This window comes from Manacus candei, unplaced genomic scaffold, assembly GCF_025592945.1.
Source record: "Manacus candei isolate 608988 ecotype Guabito, Panama unplaced genomic scaffold, ASM2559294v1 h1tg000050l, whole genome shotgun sequence".
In the NCBI taxonomy this organism is placed as follows: Eukaryota; Metazoa; Chordata; class Aves; order Passeriformes; family Pipridae; genus Manacus; species Manacus candei.
In genome coordinates this window covers 16046760-16071630 of record NW_026138098.1, presented here as the reverse complement: position 1 = coordinate 16071630, position 24871 = coordinate 16046760, and the positions used below count along the sequence as shown (strand labels likewise).

The following is a 24871-nucleotide window of genomic DNA, read 5'->3' as shown; positions in this document are numbered from 1 at the left end:
TGGCCTTTCCAGATGGGGACATGTCTGCCATGTGGGACATTGATCCTTACTCAGAAATTTCTGTTGACATAGCTACAAAAGGCATAGGACAAAAGGGTGGGGGGAAGAATTGCAAATACTGTCTCCTTAGTACAGGGTAGGGTATCACTACTGTCAGATGTCTCTCAGTGCAGATTTCCCTCAAGTGATCTGCTAATATTTTTTCAGAAGCTGCTGCTATTTCATGCCTCTGCTCAGCCCAGATTTGGCATGGCACAGTTCTGTGTGTACTGAAATTACATTTTACATGAATTTTTGAGGCAACTGTCTAGAAACCCTGGAATGACAGTAAAACCAGTCCAGCAATTCAATGTGAGCAATGTCTTCTCTTTAGGGCTTACTCCTGTATTGTGATATCATTGAATCAACATTTGTAGAAGAACAACTACCAAGCAGAAAAGTTGATGCCATGGATAATTTTCAGAAGTGTTTTACAATTTTAAAATTATATCAACCAGGAGTAGACAACAGCAGTTACAACACGTCAAAAAAATCGGATATGGCAGAAATCAAAGACTGGAAAGCAATTCGTGTGGATCTGGTCATAACCCCCTTTGAGCAATATGCATATGCTCTGTTAGGTTGGACAGGCTCCAGGGTAAGTAACCACAACAGCTTAAGTTGTCCTAGCATTGATAACCTATTTTTGTTGTTGCAGGACCATTCAGAGTTCATGGATTTTTAAAAAATGTTCCTGATCTCCAAACATCACATTTCATGTTGTCATCAACTCCTGGTCATAGGTTGGGAGCTGATGAATTCATCACTGACATTTATGGATGTCTCTCTAAGGGAGTTAACATCTATTTTCCTTGAAGCTTAGTGTTTAGGTTCATGGACTGGAGGGCTAGATTTTTAGTCAGTCATGTTGTCTTTTTGCATCATACTTCTGTTAACAAGCAATTTAAATGGTTACCTAGTAGAGAGATGATTTGGAAAGTGTCATAGAGTTTTACAGGAAATTAAACATTTGAGGAATAGATGTTCTGAGTTGGAACTTAATTTGGTTTGTAGGAAATTGAAAGCAATTTGATATCCTTCTTTTCAGATTAGATAAAATGTTTTGTTTCAGTTGCATTTTAATTGACTGTTTTAAATTGTAAACACTGGAAAAATTTTAAATTTACACATTAGTTTTGAACTAGAATATTTTTATTTATGTTTTAATAAGTTAAGAAAACTTGAAATGACAGCTGTTTCCACAATAAACACTGTAGTCAGTTGGCATAATATAAAATAGTACACTATTTTCAAAATAAAAAATTCTATCTAAATGCAAACTCAAACCTCAAATGATTAATCTCTCTCCACACAGAATTATTTTTTTAATCTGTTCTACATGCTTGCCTTCTGATGTTCATTTTCTTAGGGAGTGATTACATGGTACAGTGGAGAGCTCGTGAGCCTGCTCTGAATGATCTTTTTGATGTGCTGGAAGCAGTACAGGTGCATTGCTGCTCTGTTCTACCCAGGTTAATTGGAAGCAGGAGGGTTTAGACCAGGCAAAATGTTGAAATCAATGTGTTCTCCTGCTGGGCTTATGAGTTACTTCAGTCACGTTTCTTTCTGAGATAACAAAATGTGTTTATTTGGACCTTGGATTAAGTTCTGCAAACTTTGGGGTCCTTTCTTATCCTGGAAGTGTCTGGCTACTTAACAGCCCTTCTCTCAACTCTCTAGGTGGGTGTCTATACTAAAAATGCACAGTGTGAGGCCCTTTGGTTGAGTGGGCAATGACTTCATCTTTCTCTGCCTCACTGAACTTCTACTTCCTGTTGAGCTAATTCACCTACAGTCTGTGGGAGCCCATCATAGGCTTACTTTCTCACAGTGTGCCCAACTAACCAACTGAAGTGATGGACCCTATCAAAATATTGTCCTATCAGATGATTAGTTTTATCAGTCTGCAGTCCTTTAATAGAGGTAATTTTTACATGTTCATTTATTATATGGTTTGGTGTTAGGACTCTTATACAAAGGATAACGATTTTGGTTTGTCAGAATGACTGATAGTTGCTGTATCTTTCCCAGGAATTTGGACGTGATTTGCGGAGATATGCTAGTCACGAAAGGAAGATGATATTGGATAACCATGGGTTATATGACAGGAGAAAGGTACTGTTTATTCTCAGAAGTAAAGCTCTTGTGTTTTTATTTCTGAGCCGGCATTTCCTGTTTATTTTTGATGTTCAAGTATATAGAATATTTTAGCTTGATTATCTATTTTGTGGTAAAACAGTCCCACCTTCACAAGATTTAGTTGCACTGACAGAACCTGATTAAATCTGAGCAAGTAAGTCTGGAAGCCTTTTTTTTGGCATTGATGAGGTAATTTCTGAAATTTAACAAGAAACATACATTAGACAATGGTGATTGGAAAGAACTATGCAGCCTTCACAAAACGGAGGATAATTAATCTAAAAGTATTTTAAAAAATACTTTACTGTCCCATTTCAGAAGGAAACATTACTGTATCTCAGGAACAATTTCAACCAGTATTGTGCTAATATTTCAAAGGAAGAGGGGATATTGATGGCTACAGGCTGAGCTGGAAGTCTTGAGGAAGTTTTTGCAGGGTCTAACACTAAGCAGAGATCAGGGATCATCCTGCTTTTAAAGCCCTGCATCCAGAAGTCTCTGTAGAATTCTGTTTAGTCAGGCTTGCCAGCCTGGGTAGTATTTGATGTAATTTCTGGTATTAATGCTCTTGGCTGCAGTAATACTGGTCTGGCTTTTATCTGGCTTAATGTCTGTACTTGTATTAGTGTCTGTGTCAGGCCATTTAAATAATAAGCAAAAATCAATCTTGAAGATGTTTATTGATGTCATTATAGGGGAAGGCAAAAGTACCATGTCAAGATTTTACATTAATCTTTCCTATATATTCCTTATAGAATGGAGACTGCTTTTAGCATCCCTACTTACAAGCAGTATTGTCTCATTGCTTGTCTGTGGTGATCTAAACCATCACTCCATTTCAGTTGTCTCCATATGTGCCTTCAGGTTCAAATGCTATAGCATCCTCATTTCATGTAGAAATCTGGGGAAATTATCAGGCTAATTATCCATTTAGTCAGGTATCCTGTCTCCAACAATTGTCAATACTAGATGCTTAAGATGAAAACATAAAATCGCATAATTGATAAATATGCTATCAAATGTCCAAGGGGAAAGTTACTTCACAAACTCAAGAATGATGTCAGTTTATTTCTGCCTGTCTTATATATTTTGAAAATATTCAAAACATAAACTCTGTCTTGACATTATGGCAGATTTATTATCTGCAAGTTATGATGTGCTCTGTTAAGTAGCTTTTGGGGTGTAACAGATAACTGCACTAGGGAAAACCAGAGAATTTAAGAAATACCAGTGTTATTTTTTTGTGTGCAGCAAAATTTTCCTGCTTGGTGTATGAGTATGTATCATACCTACTGCTTTTACCTGGAGCCCTGAGGCATTCATAGATGCAAAATGGACACCATTCATTCATTAACAACATCAATCAGTACTGGGTTTTTTTTAATTGTCTTTAGGCTTTATATCTGTGTACCATTCAAGTCCTTCTGGGAAAGAAAATGTGAACTTCCATATGTATTTCACTGGACTAGCCAAGATGTTTCACAGATAAATGATGAGTTTATCTTCACAATGTCCTCTGGGAAGAAAGATGCTCTTGTCTTCCCAAATTTTCTTGTAAAGAGTTGAGGCAGAGAAAGATTTAAGGCCCAAAAAATTCACTGGTTTCAAGGGCCCCCTGTTTGCAGTGCCTGACCTGAAATTTCTCTTGTGTAGTATCTGTCTTGTGACTTTGACAAACACAAAGAAATATGTGTATCCATGTCATGTTTCCCAAAACCATCAGCTCTAGTTGTAACTCAGTCTCCACACTTTCTACATGTTTGAGTCTCAGCTTACACTTCTTCAATTCCTCAGTGAACTGCAACTTAAAAGATTTTCCTTATTCCTTATTATAACACAGGAGTTCTTGACAACGGCAAAGAAAAAAAAACACAAACAAAACCCCAAAACTCAAACTAAATCAAACCCACAAAAAGCAGACCAAACCTTCAGGGCAAATTTCAAGTGTCTTGACCATAAAACCCTTAATCTAGGATTTCCATATATCAAATGAAGTACTTGAATAGCTCAGTTGTCCCTTTCTGGGAGGGACTCTGCTTTCGAATGTCCATCTGTCATCATGGACACACACACACAATATCTAAGTCTACCATTTCTCATTTAATCCCATACGCAGCCAGTTTACTTCCACATTTTATTTTTTTTGCTGTAAACCACAGATGTACTACAGATTTCAAAACAAGAAGTCATGTTAATCTGTTGACACAGCAGAATGCTGTTCTTTTTTCTGCTGCAGTCTCAAAAATAGCTAAATTACATTATCTGAAATTTTCCACAAAGAAAGTCCACATATGCAGTATGCAAAATTTCAGACGAGGCAGGACTTGAAGTTATAATCTCCTTAACATGGGATCTTTTATCAAGTAGTGTCATTCTAACAAGAAACAGGGAGACAATTTCCCAGCAAGTATTCTAATATTTATAATCTAATGTGTTAAATTAAAATAATTTTAAAAATTATTTTAAACTTTCCAATTTTGTATTACATTATTCCCAGAAATGACATTTTTAATAAAAAAGCCTTCCCCACTGCTATTCAGTGTGTAATGTAGTCAGAAATGTGCAGAATACAGCTATGATGTCTGTAACTGTGAAATTTGGGATGATGATGCATAGTGGAAGAGGAAAAGTTTGCAGTAAGTTGTGTGGCTGCCAAGGTTGATTCATTTTTAGCATCAACAGGTTAGTAAGCTTAAAGTAAGGGATAAAAATAATTAGCAATTTTACACAAGGGAACATATGCCCAAATCATGAAATGTTTAGGGTTGGTTTTGGGTTTTTTTCAATCATGAAGAGTAGAGAATCTACTTTATGGTAATTCTAGTGCTTTTCTTTAAAAATTAAAATACTAAAACAGTGGATGTTTTATCTGTACCATCTTTTAAAATTTGACTGGAACATGAGCATATGTCTTTCGTAAGGACATTTCTCCTTGTGGCAGGAAATCTTCTTTTCTCGAAGCTAAAAACAATCAGGAAGCAGATATCCCTTGTGCAAGCTGCTCAAGATCCCTCAACACAATCTTAATTAAGGTTAATTAGACACCATAGGTAAAAAAACTGAATCACATCTTTTCCATATTTCTCTCCTTGTTTGCTGAAGAGAGGTTACCTTATGTCACCTGCTCTGTCCAGGCAGACAAACTTTCGCACACAACTCTCTGACTGTGACTGGGATATAATTTGGGAGCTGGGCCAAATCCTTTCTGCTTCATTCTTCTTTTATTAGTCTCTGTGTGTGTACAGCAAAAGGGATAGAAAGGTCAGGGAGAGTCAAACTAATTCTTGATCCTGATGAAGACCAAATCCTTTCCTTGAAAATACTTGCCTGTCATCGTTTAAAATTTCTCAAGCTGGTATAAGAAGATAATAAACCATGCTATAGCAAATACACTTTGTTGGGTTTTTTTCGGATGGAATATAACAGTGCTTGTAAGAGAATGTCATTCGTTATAAAAGAAAACAGTTTCCTGATTTGTTCTACATTCCAATATATAATTCAGTTTACTTTATGCTTCTATATTAATATTTATCAGCCCTTTGGCACTGAAGCTTGCACTGGCCCACTGCCTGAAATGTGATGTGTGTCAGAGAATCCCAGATTCCAGCGTTCAAAGGGACTTGCATCAGGAGAGAGTCCTGGTTACTTTAATGTATTTCCAAAGGGATTCTGACAGGAATAGGGAGCATTAACACAACAGTTAGGAATCAATTACATAGCTTTGCAGAGGGGAACAAAAGGAACAGATATTTTCTCCTGGGACTCATTACAAAGTTACACTGTGAAATTATTCCTCAACCTTGATTTATTTTTTTCTTTCCAGTGTGACTCTTTTTATATAATTGTTGGTTTTGGAAGACAGTGTGCAATTATCCAACTAATGATTTTTTCAGTTCTGTAGTAAAAAGGGTATTTTGTAGATCTTCCTTTGGTAGGAAAATTATGGCAAAAAAATTGAAAATTTCCTACCAATTATCTGTCAGCCTCTCTTACATAAACAGATAGTGGATGTCCAAATCTGTGTCTCTTTAGAAGTGTGTACCAAAGCTGTGGAAATCAGCACTGGTATATACCAACCTGAAGTATGCAGTTTCTGTGATTTATGTCAACTAGGGGTCAAACCTTACTATGATCCCCACTCTTATAGAATGGAGTTTGTTGATCAGTCATGAGGAAGAAAGAGAAATTGTGTGTTCCCAATGTCTTATAATATTATTGCTGTTACAATTGGCATGGCACTCTTATGAACAGGCCAATAAAATTCTCATTGTAAAACTTTCCTGGTTCGTGAATGAACAATATGCTCTCTAAGTCAAGTAGAAGTGCTTTTGGAAAAAAGAATTTAATTTTTCTATGCAAACCATAATTCATCAGCTGAACTGTAGATTCTTCCTCAGAAAAATTAAGGTCCTTAACCTGGAAACTGTGGGATCACTGGTTGTTTTGACAATCCTCTGTGTTGGCTTGAGGGTCAATTATCCCTTAACACACTATAAAGAATTTTTTTTACAACATGCATTGTGTCTAGACCTAATCAGGAGCTAATAAGAGTGCAAGCGCTGATCTCATTTTTTTATGTAATGTGTCCATCAGTACCCTGTCTGAACTGCAGTTTTCAGTGTGTGTGCATATATACAGTTGAAGGAGCAGGCTGGAAACAATGTGATGTTTTATCCATCAGATTCTTCCGGGTTGTGCGCTGTCCAGGCTCTGAACCTGGAAATGTCTCAAGGGCACAGCAAAATCACTCTGATACTTCTGTGTAAATTTTGCACATACTGCTGGTGTTTTGGATCCACAGAGAAAACAATCAAGAACAGCTGCTAATATGTGTGGAAGGCATGTTATCATGTGCAGCCTGGAAGTAATGTCTGGAGGCCACCGACCCCACTCATGCCTTTTTGTACTCTGCAGTAGGTCCCCCCTTGCCTGGTACACTTGTCTTTTCTTGAACCACTTTGTAACTGGGTGCTGTGTCAGGCTGGTAAACTGACAAGATTACAGTCAATCAAAGGATCACGTACCAGTTCAGATGTGTGACATCAGAGGGCATATTCAAACAACTTTCAGGCTTTCATGTTCTCTGTTCTCTGAATGATTTCTGATCCCTCTTTTAATCCTAATTTGGCTTGTCAGAAGGCAACACGAGAAAGGATTTTGACATTTGGCATGAAGTGATGACTGTGTGAGCTTAAGAGAGCGTACATATTGCTGTGATATGGTCTAAGGAAGAAGGATGGTCCAGAAGTTTGATTACTAGCTTGCAACTTTGTCACAGTGTAGCCAAGTTTTCTCTGTAGTTTCAAGCAGATTATTTAGCCTTCCTTGATCTCATTTCCTGACAGTAAAACCTAATTCCCATGATGGAAAGAGGCAGTAAGAATAAGTAGTTGACCATTGCAGCATAAACTAGTTCAGTCTGATAAAAGATTTTGATCACTCAACATTTTACCTTTCCCTATAAGTTGGAGAAAGAACAAATGTTTAATGAAGAATTTCAATTATGAAAATTTGCTTGTTCTCTTAATCAGAAGGAAAGTCAAAATGTTGATGCTTTTTGCAAAAGGATTTGCTTTCTGAATCTCAGCTTTGGAAACAATCCACAGATCAGACTGTTGCAAACATCCAAAGATCAGACAGCTCTCGGGGCTGCAAGCTCTGAGGTGCTCACTTGGCTGGCTGCTCCAGGCTCATGGAGCCAATAAACTCTGGGGATCCTGGCTCTGAAGTATTTAAAATGACTTATTTGAACTCAGACTCCCAGTAGCCTGTCAAGTAACTTATTGAGAAGATATGCAAGCTGGCAGGAGTTCAAATACGCTTAGATTTTTTCAAGTGTTTGGTAAACTAGATGCTATTGGATTGTGGTTTTTTTTCAGGGCAATAGTTTTATAATTCCATCATTTTTATGGCACACCCAGGTTTAGGTGAGTAGGAAAATTCCAACAAACTGAAATTCATTAGTGTTTTCCTGATTTCATCTGTTCAAAAGGTAATGGGATATTATGCTTGTGTGACTATACATGTGTTAAGTAGAAATACTGTTCCCTACAACCGTTTTTCTCTGGGAATCCTGGGAAGTTGCATTCTAGTGGTTCTCAGTGAGCAAAATCTATATATCGTGCTTCTCAGTATAGCTTGCTGTGAGGATGCTCCAAACTTAACTACAGAAGATGCTTCTGAAAGATCTACTGTTCTATGCAAAGCCCAGCCCTACCACTTATTCTATGGATAAATCTGACTTTTAAAAATGTAGGATTTATCAACCTTTTTTACTAAAGGTTGATAAAGGTTGCTTCCTAACTAAACTCTCTATCTGAATTAATTAGAAATTAATACCATTTCCAAATACTTCAGAACCTCTATGAAAATAAACTTCTTTTTTTTGTTGTTGTTTTTACATTTTGGTAACTATTCGGAAACTATTCCTCAGAGTAAAGGAAGTGGTTTAAAACTTCCTCACTTCATAGGGTTTCAGGTGCAGTGGGATTCCCTATTGCTCTTTCCTTTCATCCAGAGTATATTTATTTTTCTTGATGCCATTTACTCTTCAGCAGTTACTGAGAGCCAGCTTTGCATAAATCAGGAACTATTTCAATTTTTCCAGAAGTTCTGAGTGATATATTTCCTTAAATTGTTATCTTTTGAGCATGCAAGTTAAGCTGAATGAGCCATGGGGGGGTGGAGGGTGGGCTGGATGCATTAAATTGCTTCAGGTACTTTTCTCAGTTTTTGTTCTATGGCAGGAGATTTCTAGGGTTGGCACACGGGACACCTTCATGGCTAGATCATGGCCATGTAGAAAGTGTCTTTCTCCCTCACCTTTGAGATCCTCAAACTTGTTGTGGATTCTGAGGATTGAGTTTGTCTTGTAAATTCTGATTTTTATCTTATATAAACTCATATATTTCCACAATATTCCAGAAAATCACTTTTAAGTCCAATTATTATTTTATGCAGTTCGTGGCAGCAAAATGAAATGATGTAAATAATTAACATTGCTTTTTTGCAAAAGAATGGGTGGGTTTCCTAGAGTATAATAGACTAATTGAATTATTAGCATATGAATGTTCTTGCACTGACATTGTAGGTTGATGTTTTTTTGTAAGAGAAGGGTCATGAGCTCAGTGTTATTTTGAAGAGTCATTGGAGCAGCAAGCAGTTATTAATTTTATGTCCTATGTAAATTTAAGATGGAAAATAGCTCCCTTAATGTTTTCTACTAGAGAAATATTGCAAAAATATGACATTATACAGATGACTGATTGATGATTGATGACAATTTTGCATTTAAAAAACTTCGTGTGAATTTGAATGTCATTAAATGTTATTTAGTTGTTGAATAACAAGAGAGGTGGTTTATATAACTGCTCTGAATAACAAACTCACAAGGGGCACCAAAAACTTTGTAATGGGACCCAGCTTTGCAAGCTATTAACTGCTGTGCAATTACACTGAATATAGTAAGATTCTGTGATCCCAACTTTTTAAAGAGAATATTTATGTTTTTCTTGAGAATATTTACTTTTCTTCCTGAAACCATTATAAGCATGAAAGGGGTAATTTATCTTTGGATTTCTTCCACACTGTGAAGCTCACGTGCATTCAATAGTCATCATCACTATTGCACAGTTTTTGCCACTTGCCTGAAGAATGAATTCCTATTTAGGAAAAACCTAACTAACTTTCCAGACAGGGCTTACCCTGTCTGCCTTTGCATATATCTCTAAAGCCAAATTACAGTGGTGATTACAGTCTCAGTAAATTACTATTTTATGACTGTAATGCTCTGATGAGGTGGCTTCAGAGTGTCTGTAAGCATGCTGAGTTCTGCTACTGCCCATCTTTTGCCAGAGTAGCTGCTTCACAGACAACCACAGTGTTTGCAGGAGGTAGCCCATCCAGTCATGCCTGGCAACATACTTGATCTTCTAGCATCCCTCATGATATTCAATTTTTTCTCTGGCTGAGTCTGTGTTGTGGCTTTTACAGTTACAAGCCAGTGGCTTTTATTGTGAAACATGGCTTACCTGACAGTGACCATGTTGGTGTAAAAAGTTATGTTCATATGTCCATGTGGTGGCTTGGCTTAGAGGACGGAAGCAGCTCTGAGGAAGCCAAATTGATTGCAGATGGCTGGGCAGTTATCTGGACTTTCCAGAACTTTCCAGATAAAAAGCCAGCTTTGTTTTCCAAGCAGGGATTCTTTTCTTTCACTACCCAATACTATAATTCTCAAAAACATGTATCACCAGGAAGAAGAGCTGTCTATTGTTCTATAACCTCATTTTATTACATAAAGTTGTGTAATATTCATGTGTTTAGCTGTGTATTCAATAGTTACTCTTTTTAAGTTGGTTTGTGTCATCCAAGAACATGTACTCCACACTATCTTTCATTGAAAAAAGATGCTTGCAAAAGTACTTGCACAGTTAAAGAAACATTTTTTATGATTCTTTAAAAGTTGGATGTTATAGTCTTATTTTGTCAGATGCTGCTCTAAAATTATAAAGTTATAATGGTGATATAATCAGCCTTGGGAACATCTTGATGTATTAAACATTCTGCAGCTGCAGAGTTTGCTTTAGATGTCTGCAACAATGACTGGATTAAAGGTACAGTAAATATAAAGATCCAGAGTTATAATATTGATTTCCAATGTGCTCTCTACAACTACCTGAGAGTGTGTTGTAGCAAGGTGAGGGTTGGCCTCTTCTCCCAGGCAAATAGCAATAGATTGAGAAGATACAGTCTTAAGCTGCTCCTGAGGAAGTTTAGGTTGGACATTAGGAAGAAATTCTTCCCCAAAAGTGCGATTAGATATTGGACTGGACTACCCAAGGTGATGGTGGAGTTACTGCCCCTGGAGGTGTTTAAGAAAAGACTGAACATGGCACTTGCTGCCGTGGTCTAGTCGACATGGTGATGTTTGGTCATAGTTTGGACTCAGTGATCTCATAGTTGTTTTCCAACCTAATTGGTTCTGTGATTACTATAATTAAACACTGAGTCACTGTAAACAGTTGCACTTACCTTCATTTATGTCCCAATTCTTCTCTCTCTCAGGAAAGTGGAAATTGTGTATGTGATTTGGGTGATTTGTTCTTTTTAGCACCTGGTCTCTTTTTAAAAATTAAGACTCAAAATAATCTACTTTCTTCCTTAAATTAAAAAATTATAAAATTATTAAATAAAAAAATTATTATGCATTTTCTTCAAAACTGTGCTTCTCCTCAGTGTTCTCTTAGCATTTTAGATGTTTCACATACAGCATATGATTGTTTTGCTTTTACAAAATGTGCACGTAATTCATATATATATATATACATATATTTAGCTACCTTTAATATCTTTGTAATAGCAAGCTGTACATCTAACACAAAGATAAATATACCTAATTGTTGTTTCCTCTGCTTAGTGTGTTTTTTGAGCAGTTCAATGAAACCTTTATTGCTAATGAAAAGAGCTCTCTCAAAATGCATAAGTAGATGCAGATCCTCGATATTTCGACTATACTTTTTTATTAATTTTAATTTCTAGAGCAGTACAGAGCCAACGATTTTCAATTGTTTTAATTCAGTTATTCAACGAGTGTGCCGGGGTAAGTTATCATATTTTCTGTTAAAAGAAAAACGAAGTTAATCGAGAGGAAGCTGGAAAAGGAAAGAGCCAAGGGCCAGAGAGGAAAAAGGCACATGGAGTGGGAGTCAGAATGGGAAGTCTGTGGTGGATGTACAGATTTGATAAGGAAGTGCAGAGTGGCTGGAAAAAGCTATGAGGAATGGAAAGTATATATTTAATTAGCAGCTGCTTTGTGGAAAGGCATCTGGGTTGGTTGAAGAGACTGAAAAGGGGCATGAAAAAAAATTACAGGAAAGAGATATGAATGGAAGTTTGATGGACTGAAAAATTAAATTCATCAGGCTAATGCTCTAAGCTGGCAAGAAGAAACTTTCAATTGCCCCAAATAATTGAGTTAACTCTGAATATGGCATGAGTAGAGCTTGGAGTTAACATTAGAAATCAGAGGGGTGAGATCAACAACTTTGTATAGGGAAGTAGTGAAGACAGGGAGCTAGAACAGATAGAGGTTATAAAAGCTCATTTTCCTAAGACCGATTGATCCCATATTGGCCTGCAACTCAGGATTGTGTCAGTGCTGTCAGCAAATATTTGTTAGCCCTGTAGCACAGTACATTTCCTGCCTAGTGAACAAAGCTTAAGAGTACTACAGGATTTGAAATAAGCAGTATTTCTTTGAACAAAAAGAAGTCTCTATGCATATACATAGGAAAATTGAATTAAGGTTAAAATTCAATCAACCACATTCTGGGATTTCTTAAATTGCGTGTCTTTGATTTTGCAATCTCAATTATGTTCTTCTGGAGTGGTTTGTTTATAATAATCCTATATGAATTATTCTCAACTGAGTTTCATAAAAAACAGGATTCTGCATTTTTCTTGTTTCCTTCAGTCATGTGAAGCTTTATAAGGCAAAATACAACAAACCAACTTAACAGTATTTGACGAGCTAAAGATGCTGTAAATAACACAGAGTAAAACATGAGTATAGCTACAGTGAAAAAGGAAATAATCCCTGTAAATATTTTTTAGGACTTTGTGATAGTGCAGAGATTGTCAGAGAACTGCAGGGGGCAATAAGTTTTTGTTCTGGTTTTGTTTACAACAGTGTGCTATTTAATATGTTAAAATTTTTACCTCGGTTATCAGATAGGAAGTTCCAAGTTTCTTTTCACTTTATGTGCCCCAAACTGAAAACGTATTATTGTAGTCTGGATGGGAATGTATTATACTCTTTATTTACTGTGGAATGTTTTTAATTATTAAAATTGTAATTGGAGCTTGGATGCATAACAATGTAGTGTTTTGTAAAAAAGTAACCATACATCTGTCATTTTAAACAGGAAATGGTTCCTTTTTATGTACAGCATGGTCTTGTTTACAAACTAAATTTTAACAAGTAGAAAAAGTGCTTGTAATGTTAAGTCAACAGATAATGTCTTTTAATATTTAATTTTTTTAAGTGCTAGTGCTTCAGCACTGGTCTTTTTCTTTCTCCTTCATCAAAACTACTTGGAATAAGTAGATTTCATGAAGAAAACATGAAGATATTTTTTTATGCCATGTTATGAAATAGTTAATAGGATAAGTGCCTAGAATATCCTAGTATTAGCCTGATTTTTTTATTTTTACTTTATTAATTTATTATTTACTGTTCAGAAATTTAATATCAATAAACCTATAACTAGAGACAAGTTTAAGAGAAACATTCCAGTCTGGTATTTGTGATTAAAAGCACAGGACATGTTCAGTGGTAAAATGAAATGAGAATTTATGATTCTGGCTTCTATTACCTTCAAAAATTATTCATGCCCAGAATTATTAGAATAAATTCCACTGCATTATTTTGCATCAGTACCATTACACATGATTTTGCCTGAGGGTATCGAGTCAATGGATAATGCTTGTAATACTGCTTTTTCAATCATGGTTTGTTATAATGTCATTTCAAAGAGTAATTTTTTCTCTCTTGATTTATTTATCATCTTATTTGTAGCTGGATTAGGAACAGATTAGTTTTTATTTTAAAGCAGTCATGGTGATGTGAATATTACTACAGAAAACACCAGTTAAAGAGAAAAACTTGGAGATCATATATTGTCAGAGGGACTTCAGGTTATTTGCTACTGAAAACTGTTATGATACTATCAAATGGAAAATGCATAGCATCTACATAGTGTTGTGGAATATTATTATTGAACTTGATGACATACTTCACATTGCTAGCTCAATTAGTACTTCAGCATTCATGTTCTATAATTATTCCTATAATAAAATTGTTTGTGCTGTTAATAGTCTCATTCATAAACATAGCATAAATATTTAGTAAAATGTCTAATTACAAGCAAAACAAAAATCACCATCAGCCAGTCTTAAAACCAAACCTCTCCAAAAAACTCAAATGAAAAAGATTGGGAAAAACAAGGAAGGAAGAACACCTGAAAGTTGTTAGTGATATTGTTTTAGGAAAGTACTAGAAGACAGATGCTCAGTTATTATAGCAATCCACAAAATGTAAAAAATGTGTATTGACCATAATGAAATTAAATACTGATGGGTAATTACTACACAGTTCCTTAGGGCTTGTTTCTATCATGATTTTTTTCATCAAGCAATGTCTCGTGCTGAGAATGTATCTGACTGACTAGTGATAACAATGAGGTGCTGTCCCTCTCAGGCTGGATAGCAGTATGAATATGGAGGACCATCAAGAAGTTTCGTTTTTCCATGTTACTTTCTGGCAGCATTCATACTACCCAAGAAAATAACTGAATACAATTATTTGAAAGCTCTTATATAATTATCTGGAAATTGCTTTAATTAGCCCTTTTTATCACCTCTCTTCCTTCCCCTCCTTCTCCATAAGACAATTTTTGCTCACTGTGAAAGTTACTGATTACAGTGATTCTTGTTATCACTTTGTCGACCCTAATGAGTTCAGCTAGAGATTTCAGAGACGTAGCCACTATTTTATGGATTGGTGTTATGTTGTATTCCCACACTTTCATTGGAGATTGAAGGCACTCAACCTCGTATCACTCAGTGCACTGCAGGAATTTATGGGTCTTCCATAAGGCTTTCTCTACAGCTGCTTTACAAAATTCTGGTTCTGTAATGGGTATAAAATTGCAAAGCTATTTGATACACTGAAGCTCAGAGGCAGATTTATGTTTTCCACCGAAGATGTACAACATTCATTCTTGTGAAGTTAGCAGCAGCATAGAGGAGGAGGAGGAGGAGAAAGTAGATGGCTTCCTGATCAGCGTTTGCAAAACATATTTTCAATCTTGGTCATTACAAGTCAATAAAGAAGGAATGCAGCTGGTTGCAATGTTGAATATAGGCTGCAAGGCACAGTATGACAGACCTGAATGACAGATGGAAATCCTGGTGCATGGGCTGCACCCATTTATAGATGGATGGAGGTGGTGCAAATCCATCTGTTGAAAAGAAAGAGATACATGGTCCCTGTGGCTTAACATTGATGTCACCAAATTCTGTTACTAATGTCAGTAATTTTTAAGTCTTGACGGCAGCACAGGGCTCCTCTTAGTTATTTTAGTAAAAATCTCTATGTATTACCGTGCATATTCCTTTTTGACATGCAGCATATAAATCACAGCCCACTCCTATTTAGGGTGATGCTTAGTGACTAAAGTTCTACGTGGTAAGCATAGAAAATAGCATGGAGCTAGATGTTTAGGGAAGATTTTAAAGAAATATGCGTGGCAGAGGCTAGCCTTTCACTCACACCTCTTGTATTATTATGAATCTTACTAACCAAGTAATGATGCTTGTCTTTAGGTTAGTAAACTCAAATATAGACAAAATGACATAAAAATGGTCTCGGAAAGATGCTACTTTTCTTTGAAACCAGTTCCTCACTACTGTTATGGGGAGTTATGCGTTTTTCTCATAGGTTTCTTCAGACCTTGTGGCTTATACTGTTTAGAGCTAGTAGCTGCACCAGTTAATCCATAAGATCTTTCTGCAAGAAATTACTCCAGAAAGTGATTTCATTTGATAACGAGGAAGGTGGGAATATTTTGCAAATAAACAATTTTTGAACAGGAAGTAATTGAAACACTTTAAGTTTGCAACATTCTTCTTCACCCTCCCTTGTAGCTGTTCTTTTTGCTGCATCACTTTGCAGGCTAAACAAAAGCTAAAAAACAGTTTAATGCTTTTCACTCAATCTGCTGCAGGTCTTTATTAAGACCCAGATAAATTTGTCTAGGCTATTGCTTTTCCCCCACCTTCTCTTTTCACTGCTTTCTATTCTAGGTGCCCTTCCTTTTTTGCTTTTTGGTTGGCTGGTGGTTGGAGTAAATTTGTGTAGTTCTGTAAATTTTCTTTAAAATATTCTGACCCATTATATTAGAGATTTGAGTCTGAATTTACATCTACCTGAAAAAAAAAATCAATTCAGAAATCTCTGAACTAAAATTCCACTGAAAATTTCTCTTCACTGTATTTTCTTCAGTTTTCCCTCCCTATCTTGTCATATATGCTGCATTCATTCTCCATGTGAAAGTGCTGAACTGCAGAAGCTCATCAGCATATTCAGTATTGTAAGAAGTGTTAGCATAGGAGGCACCATTAGAAGGTCATGTCAAGTTAATCATTCAGTAACTCCTCCATGCTGGTTTGGTTTTAGTCTTTTTCTAGCTGTTACTGCCATTCTCCATTTTGTCCTCTCTCCTCCTTTTTTTTTTTTTTTTTTTTACTTATTTTTAGCAAACATTACTAGCATATCCATATGTATGAGTCCAAGATAGACCTAATTGAATTTGGTGGGCATCAAGGATATATACAACTCAAAGTGTTTATTTTAGAGCTTGTAATAACTTAATTGTCAATAAATAGAATCTTCAATTAGTTGTGCCATGGAGTGAATTTGGGTAATTTTTCATCCATCAGTCTGCATAATCTGATTGCTTCTCTTATGATTGACCTTTCTGAGAGAAGATGTAAGATTTCTGAAACAGAACATATGTTCCCCCTGTCTGTATTGTCTTCTCTTGGGCTTTCCTGACTCAGTTGCTTTGACAATGGTCCTTGTACTTGTCACATCCAAGGATTCCTGGACATCTGCATTCAGCACATTCCGTGGTTGGCCTTGGAACTCCAGTTTTTGTTTGAAAACTATGCTTTCCTTGCCAGAGGTTGACTTTTTTTGTGACCTCAGTGTTTTCAAGTTTTCTTTTGATTGTGAGCTAATGGAGATATTCAGGCTAGTGAGGCAGAACAGGCTTCCCAGGTGGAAAGCAGCAGTGAATTTGCATGATATCATAAGGCTTGTTTGCTAAGGTTCACCAGAAATTCATGCAGCTCAAAATAGTCAAATGAAAAAGCCTGTAGCATTGGGATATCTTTAAGTTTGCACTGAGACCTTACTTTTCTCCTCACTGAATTTGTGTACTGTCAGTCACAGGAACTTTTAACACTCAAAAATAGGAAGCAAATGAAATTGTATAGGTATAAACCATTGGTGGGTGCCTACACACTTTTAGCTTTTCAAAATTTGAACAGTTGATGTAACAACATATTTTTTGCTTTCTGATCTCTTTGTTCTTTCTTTCTTTTCTTACCTTTCAGGCAGCTCACTTTTCTGTTTTTAAAGAATTTCGTAGTACAAGCCCCAAATTTTCAATTTTCCTTGCAAATTTGATCATACAATAAATGAAAATGTGACTACTTTAAGCTTTCAAATGTCTATTTATTTAGTTTCACCTCAGTATTTTGTGGGTTAGAAGAAGTTGCTTAGGGCTATTGTCACATATTACATTTAATAACCATATATTAGGAAACAATTTTATGTACTACAACTACTTGTTTAGAAAAATTTCAACGATGGTTGTTATAGCATTCATAGAAATTCTCCCAGAAAAGTGGTGGTTGTTTGCACCTATTCTAACTCGTTGGTTTTATTTCTGTATATGGTTATTTCTAACATTTTCACAGATGAGAATTAATTTAATGCACTACCCATTTATTGTCAGTCTTGCACTGGACTCAATTAAATGTGACCATTGAGTACAGAAGATAGCTGCAGTCAATTTAAGGGTTGCAGGAAATGTTACAACAAAAAGACTTCAGTGTATTGTTTTGTGGACGTGTGATTATGCAGACATTTTTGATGCAATGATCAGACAGTCTCAAGAGTTGAATACTTTTGGCATGTTATGCAGGAGTTTAGGTCAATAGAAACTGAAAGTCACAAAATAATGAAACATATACCTACATTGCAAGGTATACATTATAAAAGGTTGATTTAGTAAACATAGCAGCTTCCTAAAAGTTTCTGCAGTACTGATGTGACCTGTGTGCTGTGGTGGTGTATCAACACTTGTTATAGCGAAAATGGCCCAGGGACAGAGACCAGAGAGGATAACACTCGGGTCAGGTAAACATAGAGGAACATTCCCATTGCTAATCATATGGAAAATACTTGTTTTTTCATGGATTACTTATGTTTCTGCCTTCACAGTTCTTGCTGTAAGCTCATTTTATTAATTTAATTAACAGCTATTTTTTCAAGGATACAAATGCTATTTGGGTGAGTGGGATTAGAGAAAAAGGGAGTGTGCGCAATTTAATAGCTTTGTACTATTAATCCAATAAACCATCATGGTACTTTCAATCTAATAAGCCATCACAGTATATTCTATCAATTGTGGGTCTGGTGTTATGGTGCACTGCTTCACTGAATGCCATGGCCTTTCATATCTAAAGAAGGGCTTTTGCATCTTGTAAGCTATTGCAAGGAATCTAAGCAGCAGCGTCTCTTCATTAGTCCCAATTACCTTTAATTAAAAATCTTCAATTGACTTGGCATAAGTGATGACTGGTGAATATGTCACTAAAGTGACAAATACACATGTAAGAAATTTAAGGTGCATTGTAGTATTTTTTACCATGGCTGATTAAGCAAGTCCTGTAATTATCATCACTCATCTACAACTGACTTTATCCACAAAACTTATTTTTAGAATGGACTCTGTCCAAGCACAATGAACAGTTAAGTTCCAAGCTTGCAAATGACAGTCTGTCCTCTTCTTTTCTGTTGCTCATTTATCATTGTTGTGCTTACAGCCTCTGTAATAATTTCAGACGTGTAAAGTAATGGGGGTTTAGACTGCTTGGCATTTGTCATTCGGTGTACTGGAAGAACTACAAAGTTAAATATGATCACATTGCCATTATATCTTCATTTTAATGATTTTAAAAAGAAGAGGAAATATTAAGGTAATTAAACTGATGTGAATAGGCGTCACATGTGAAACAACATGAAAATCAGTAAAAGAAGGCAAAAAAATTAAATTATAACATCCCTAAACACCCTGTGTGAGAATTTGCCATTTTAAAGTATGCAACATAATCCTGGAAACAAAGAAAATGTTAGAATAAATGTGTATGTTAATGACATCCCAGATGCTTGTCTAGAAGCAAAGTTGTATCAAAGGTTTTTGTAAATTGTTAACAAGATACTGTTGGCAATATTCTTCGTGCCCTCCCCGCCTCCCTCCCCCAATTTATTTGATGTAATAGTATGTCAGAAGTCCAGACAGTCCTTAATGATTATGGCCCTTCAGGGTCTTTTGCAAAAGGAGGGGGTGTAACTCCTACACAATGTCATAGTTTTCCAAAGGATAATGAAATCCACTAAAGTATGACTGCATTCTTTCTGAATTACAGCTGTAAAGCTAGTAAAAATCAGAACTAAGAAAAGAGTAGGAAAAATGGGGTATGAAAAGAAATTATTTGTCTTTAAAAGGGCACAATTTGGCTGGGACTTATTCAAGAACAAATGTTCAAATAGTGTATAAAGCAGAACTTTGTCAGTAATCAGTTAGGAAACTTCATACTTAATTATTGTTTCTCAGCTAATACCAAGGATTATAAGGATTTAGAGAAAGAACTTAGTCAAATTTCCACCACATATCTCATCTTCAGAACAATGGATTGCACATCTGCACACATTGTACATGCCAACCTGGAGTACTTCACTCTTCAGCAGATTCTGCTGGTTCAGAACCATCAAATCCCATTTCATCAAGGATACTGTACAGTACTAGCTTTTATTTTGAGGTATTTGTATTCAAACAAATTTTTTAAGTTCATCTGAAGGTGGGACAAACAGTAATGAAATGCTACAGTGACAGGCTGGAAGATATTTATAGTATTATTCAAGTAAAATAGATTACTTAGTTTGGCATTTGCAACATACTGTTATTACCAAGTCATTTGGTAATAAACAGTAGGATATCAGTCTACTTGGAATCCAGTTAAATGTGTGCTTTTCAAGAGGGCTGTGCTGTTGGCCATTGCTGATTTATATGACTGAAACTAGAATTCTACTTTATTAAGTAATGGTTTAGTTTTGTTGGCTTCATCGTATTAAAATGAGATGTGAAACCAAGTGACAATAGCAGTATAATAGCTGTTTGAACTTTGGCCATGAGAGTTAGTACATCATAAAGTGGTGTCTTCTGTGTCTCACTCTCTGCTTCCCTTTCATCGAAAGTATTATTGATCATTAATGCCAAAATGAAAAATGAGAGGTAGCAAATTAATGTAAGAAAACATTTAGATGGCAGCTGTTCTACATTAGGTGTAGTTAATGGTCATGTTTGCAACCACAAATGTAATATTTACATCCATTGAAATAACAGAATTGATTAAATGGGATAAGAGTGATACCAGCTTCTCCAGAGCATTGTTTTTTGTAAATTTGATTGATGTTGATGGGGCATGTTTTGGATCTGCAGAATATTAGTAAGAAGATGAAAAAGAATCACAACTAGACAAGCAGTTCATTACTTTTCTTGAGCAAAAAGAAAAGAAAAATCAAGAAAGAACAGTAGTGAACGCACTAATCGCATTTGCAAACACTGTATAAGCTCTGCATAGATTGACATAGAAGGAAAATCATAGGTTTTGATTAACATTAATAACACATCACTAAAGCAGTTTGCAGATACCGGCTAGAGATTTACTTAGAAACATGGCTTGTAGCTACTGAGAGTGGTATTGAGCATCAGATACTTTGTATTAAAAATTTTCCCTGTCAAGCAAATGAAATGAGTTTAGCTTGGAGGAAAACATAAAGGGACAGAACAAAAGAAATGGGGTCCCACAGATATGAGGAGCTTTTATTAAAGAGTGTCTATATCATCTATCTATGAGTGTAAGATTTTTTTTGTTGTTTTACTTTTTTTTAAGTACTGTAGCTGTATGATTGTCCTCTTGTTCTTAGTAGTAACAAAAGAGAAAGAAAAAAATCCCTAAAATCTTGTCCTCCCTAGGAGATATTTGAGGAACAAAATATCCCCAGTACTGTTATCCAACTGGCAGTTATCAATGTCTTCTCTCCTTTTATTTTATTTCTGCTCTTTACTATATGGAAAATGGATCAGTTTTACCCTGGTCAGTGCTATTTGTAGGTTCCTTTTATTCCAGAATCTGACATATGAAAAACTTCCTAGGAAAAATGAATATCATTTGTCTATGATTTATAAGCAATCTTTGCTATTGCAGACACAACATTGATCTGTCAGTTCACAGTTGTGAATCTCTGGTGCCAGAAGTTGTTCCACCATACCATGGGCCTGCTCTGATCTAGTTATTGACTCCTTTTCCTGCCCCATTCCCATGGGTATGCTGGACAGCACAGCCCTCCTGGAGGCACTGCTTGGCAGCAGAGAAAGCAGAGGTGCTGGAACATGTGTTCCTATACTTTACAGCAGTCAGAGATTTTCCTGACTCAAAAGTTTTTTTTAGTGGGTTCTCTAGACAGCATATCCTCTTTCACAGTAGAAAGCAAATCTAGAATATTATGAAGCTTAACCCTGAAGTTTTTATGATGCTGGAGTTTGAGATTGTTCAGGGCTGAACACTGATTGAGACTTAATATTAAGTATTCTGTTTCAATAGAAATGAATTCTTTCTTAGTTCCAAACTCCTCTAAATTGTGAGGTTACAGTGTTTTAATATTCACCTATCTTAGCAGATGTTTTTATTATTATTTTACTTTAGTGATGAAAGGAATGCATAAGACTGTGTGATTTACTATACCAGTCATTGTAGGGAAGGTAGGCTTGTGATTGTTCCCTTGTAAAAATACTATCCTGTGTTATCAGAAGTACAGATACAAAAAAACAAAACTAGATTTTCCTGTAAAACATTCATTAGGAGTGTTTTTGTTAAAAAAAAAAAAATTACGCTTTTAATGCTTGGCTATACGTATTTAGTGTAACCATCAAATCAGCTTGAATGCACTTATAGAGAACATTACTGTATTAATTTAAAAAAAAATTAATGATTTTATGAAGAAAGTCAATCTATTTACTCTCATGGAAGAGAAATGAAGGTTGGATTTGAGTTCTAGTCCTGATAGTTGTGCACGGAGTCTTGAAAAACTAAATCAAAACAAAGTTCTAAACTAGTCATTATAACTGAAAACATCAAGCAGCATTAACATTCTTTTTTAACTTGCTTTCACATTTCAGGGTTGGCACACTGATGAAGACTGTATTCTGTAGAGAATACAATGGGTAGAGCTGTCAAAAATTAACTCCTTTTCAACAGCAAAAAACATCAATTGAAATTTCTGTCTAACACCCTTATTGACTTACTTTTCAATTTTTTTCACAGCGGATCTTTCTCAAAGCTGGAAGTGAGGAAGAAATCTTTGCACATCTTGGCTTGGATTATGTTGAACCATGGGAAAGGAATGCTTAAAACGATTTGCCACAGTACATTTGTCGATTGACAGCAATGGTCTTTCTACCCATATCTCAGTGTAATTTAGATATATAATACAATATGTGTTTCTGTGACAACTAAAAAATTTAAATATATTAGAAGTCATTTGCACATGCTAATGTTCCTAGACGAGCTCAAGCTTTTCAGAGTCTTTTCCAGTCTTTTCTGTGTTAGTTTTTGAAGTTACAATGTGGAAGTGATAAGATAGAGCTTGTTTTGGGGGGAAATTTGAAACTGGTGAGATTTTTGCTTCTAATAGGCATTTAACATTCCTGTGAACAATACTTGCTTTTTAAATAGTCAGCTGTGACAATACCTAAATAATTCAAAACATTTGAGCTGAGTCGAGAAATTACTGAAAGGTATGCTTATCGTTAACTGAATTTCTTAAGTATTTTACTGAATCCATATATAAGATTGCTACTGTATATAAGGCTTAATGACCTAGGCAGGACCTACTTTGCAGTCTCAGCAACTTGAAGCTTCAGCTGTAATATTTTTCTACATAAGGCTGTAAAGAAGTTGATAATTCAGTGACAGTTAAAAAAACATTACACAGAAAGGGATTTTGAAAAGAAAAGTACTCAGTACTAAGCTTCAATTGTGCAGAAAAATACTATAAATTTGGAGTTCTGATGTGGACTAAAGATGATTCAGATTATGTGGTGTGATGGTCCTCAATCAGGAATTTGAATTATAACCTGCATGAAAACAACTGTTTCAACTGTCAGACTGGTGACCCTCGAAGATGAAAGCTTTTCATTGTCTGTGCTCAATTTAGATAGCAGGAAATTTATTTATTAGTAGATATATATGCATTGGAATGGAAGTTTACCTGAGCTATTGGCTATTGGCCAATAGGTGTACCCTCTTTTTAGTCAGAAGTTCACCTGGGATGTGAAATAAAAATAATCCTATAAGGTATTTTGTTTTCAGAAAATGTCCAGGTAGCTTTTGTCACTGTAATGATAATGAAGAATTTGTAATACAGTTATCCTTTAATGAACAAGGACATTTACTGCTTTAGGACATGAAGCTGTTCACTGACCAGTCATTGTCATTTGTAGAATAAAGGTGATTAAAAACACCAAATAATTTTCTTTCTTAAAAGTCTGAAAGTTTTTTTTCTCAGTTGAGGCTGACTACACCTCTTGAAATGATGGGGAAAGAATGGTAGTGACAGGGTTATGCACAACAGTTATTACTTACAGTAATAATCCCATATTCAAACAATATTTGATACTTAGAAAAAATGTACTGAATTTGTTTACTCATTTTAGAAGACTGCATCATAAACTATTCTAAAACCTCAGGCAGGGATGTAGAAAAATGTGATAATGGCAGAAATTTTCTTCTTGACTGTGTCAAAGCATCCTATTTAAGTGCAGATTTGCTAACTGAGCTGAAAATACAATGCTACTTTCTAAATTGCTCTAACTATAAAGCACTGGCATTGCTTCCTGCATTATGGTACTGAAGTGTGAAGTATCTTCTCTGTGTTTTGCATCAGGGTGCTGACACTTACTTGCCAGTGGCCTTTTTTAGTCCTAGTGCAAAAGAACAAAAGCCTTGTCTGAATATTCTTTCGATTTGGCCAACATTTATCAGAAATGATGCATTCCAGTTGTGCTGTTTCTCCATACTTCAAGCCACAGAGGAAATATGAAACATTCTGAATTCCACATAAATAAATAACTTCCATCTTGTCTGCCTATACACGACTTATAATTATGCCACCTATAAGGGAGAAGATACCAACACAACTTCTGGTGGCTCCTTCAAGATTGAAAGAAAACAGCATATCCCTTTATTCTTTTATTTCCCTCAATTTTTCTGCGCTTTAGTTAAAATACATCTTACAGCTTACTCACTGAATCAACTATTAAAGAATACTGTGGAACTGTTAAATGAGGGGTTGGGTTAAGCAGAAGAACAAAGTTCTTCTATCTTCATCCTGGTTTGACCATGAAGATAGTTTCTGTTATGAATACCTTCACTGAGGAAGCTGGTACCCCAGTCAGTATTATAGGCACCATATGCAGGATCATCCTTGATAGCACCAGCCAAACTCATCGTGCATGGACTGGCAGAACCAGAAAAGCAGAAGCTCCATTTTTAGTAAATTAACTCTGAATCATAACATGATGCTTCTTGCATCAATTAAATCTAGTCCTGCAGTTCTGAACAGCCCTGTAATCATTTCAGTGGTTCTTGATGGTGCTAGTCAGCTGAGACTGTAATTAAAGAAGATAAAAGTCATATAGGAGAGCTGGGATGAAACAGGTTAAAGGAAATAAAACCTTTATCAGCTGAGCATGTCTGAATCCATCAGCTAGTGAAAACT

At 35.7% G+C, this 24871-nt stretch overlaps 1 protein-coding gene across 2 annotated transcripts in view; it reads left to right on the top strand.

The window, feature by feature from the left end:
- DNTT (DNA nucleotidylexotransferase) overlaps nt 1–23818 on the top strand; it is a 162808-nt gene extending 138990 nt beyond the window's left edge. For both annotated transcript variants that reach the window (XM_051800670.1, XM_051800669.1), the window contains 3 exons: nt 374–637; nt 2071–2154; nt 22417–23818. In XM_051800670.1, the coding sequence (XP_051656630.1) occupies nt 374–637; nt 2071–2154; nt 22417–22503 (435 nt within the window). In that variant the 3' untranslated portion in view covers nt 22504–23818. The remainder of the gene's footprint in view (nt 1–373; nt 638–2070; nt 2155–22416) is intronic.
- Nucleotides 23819–24871: the final 1053 nt, after the last annotated feature.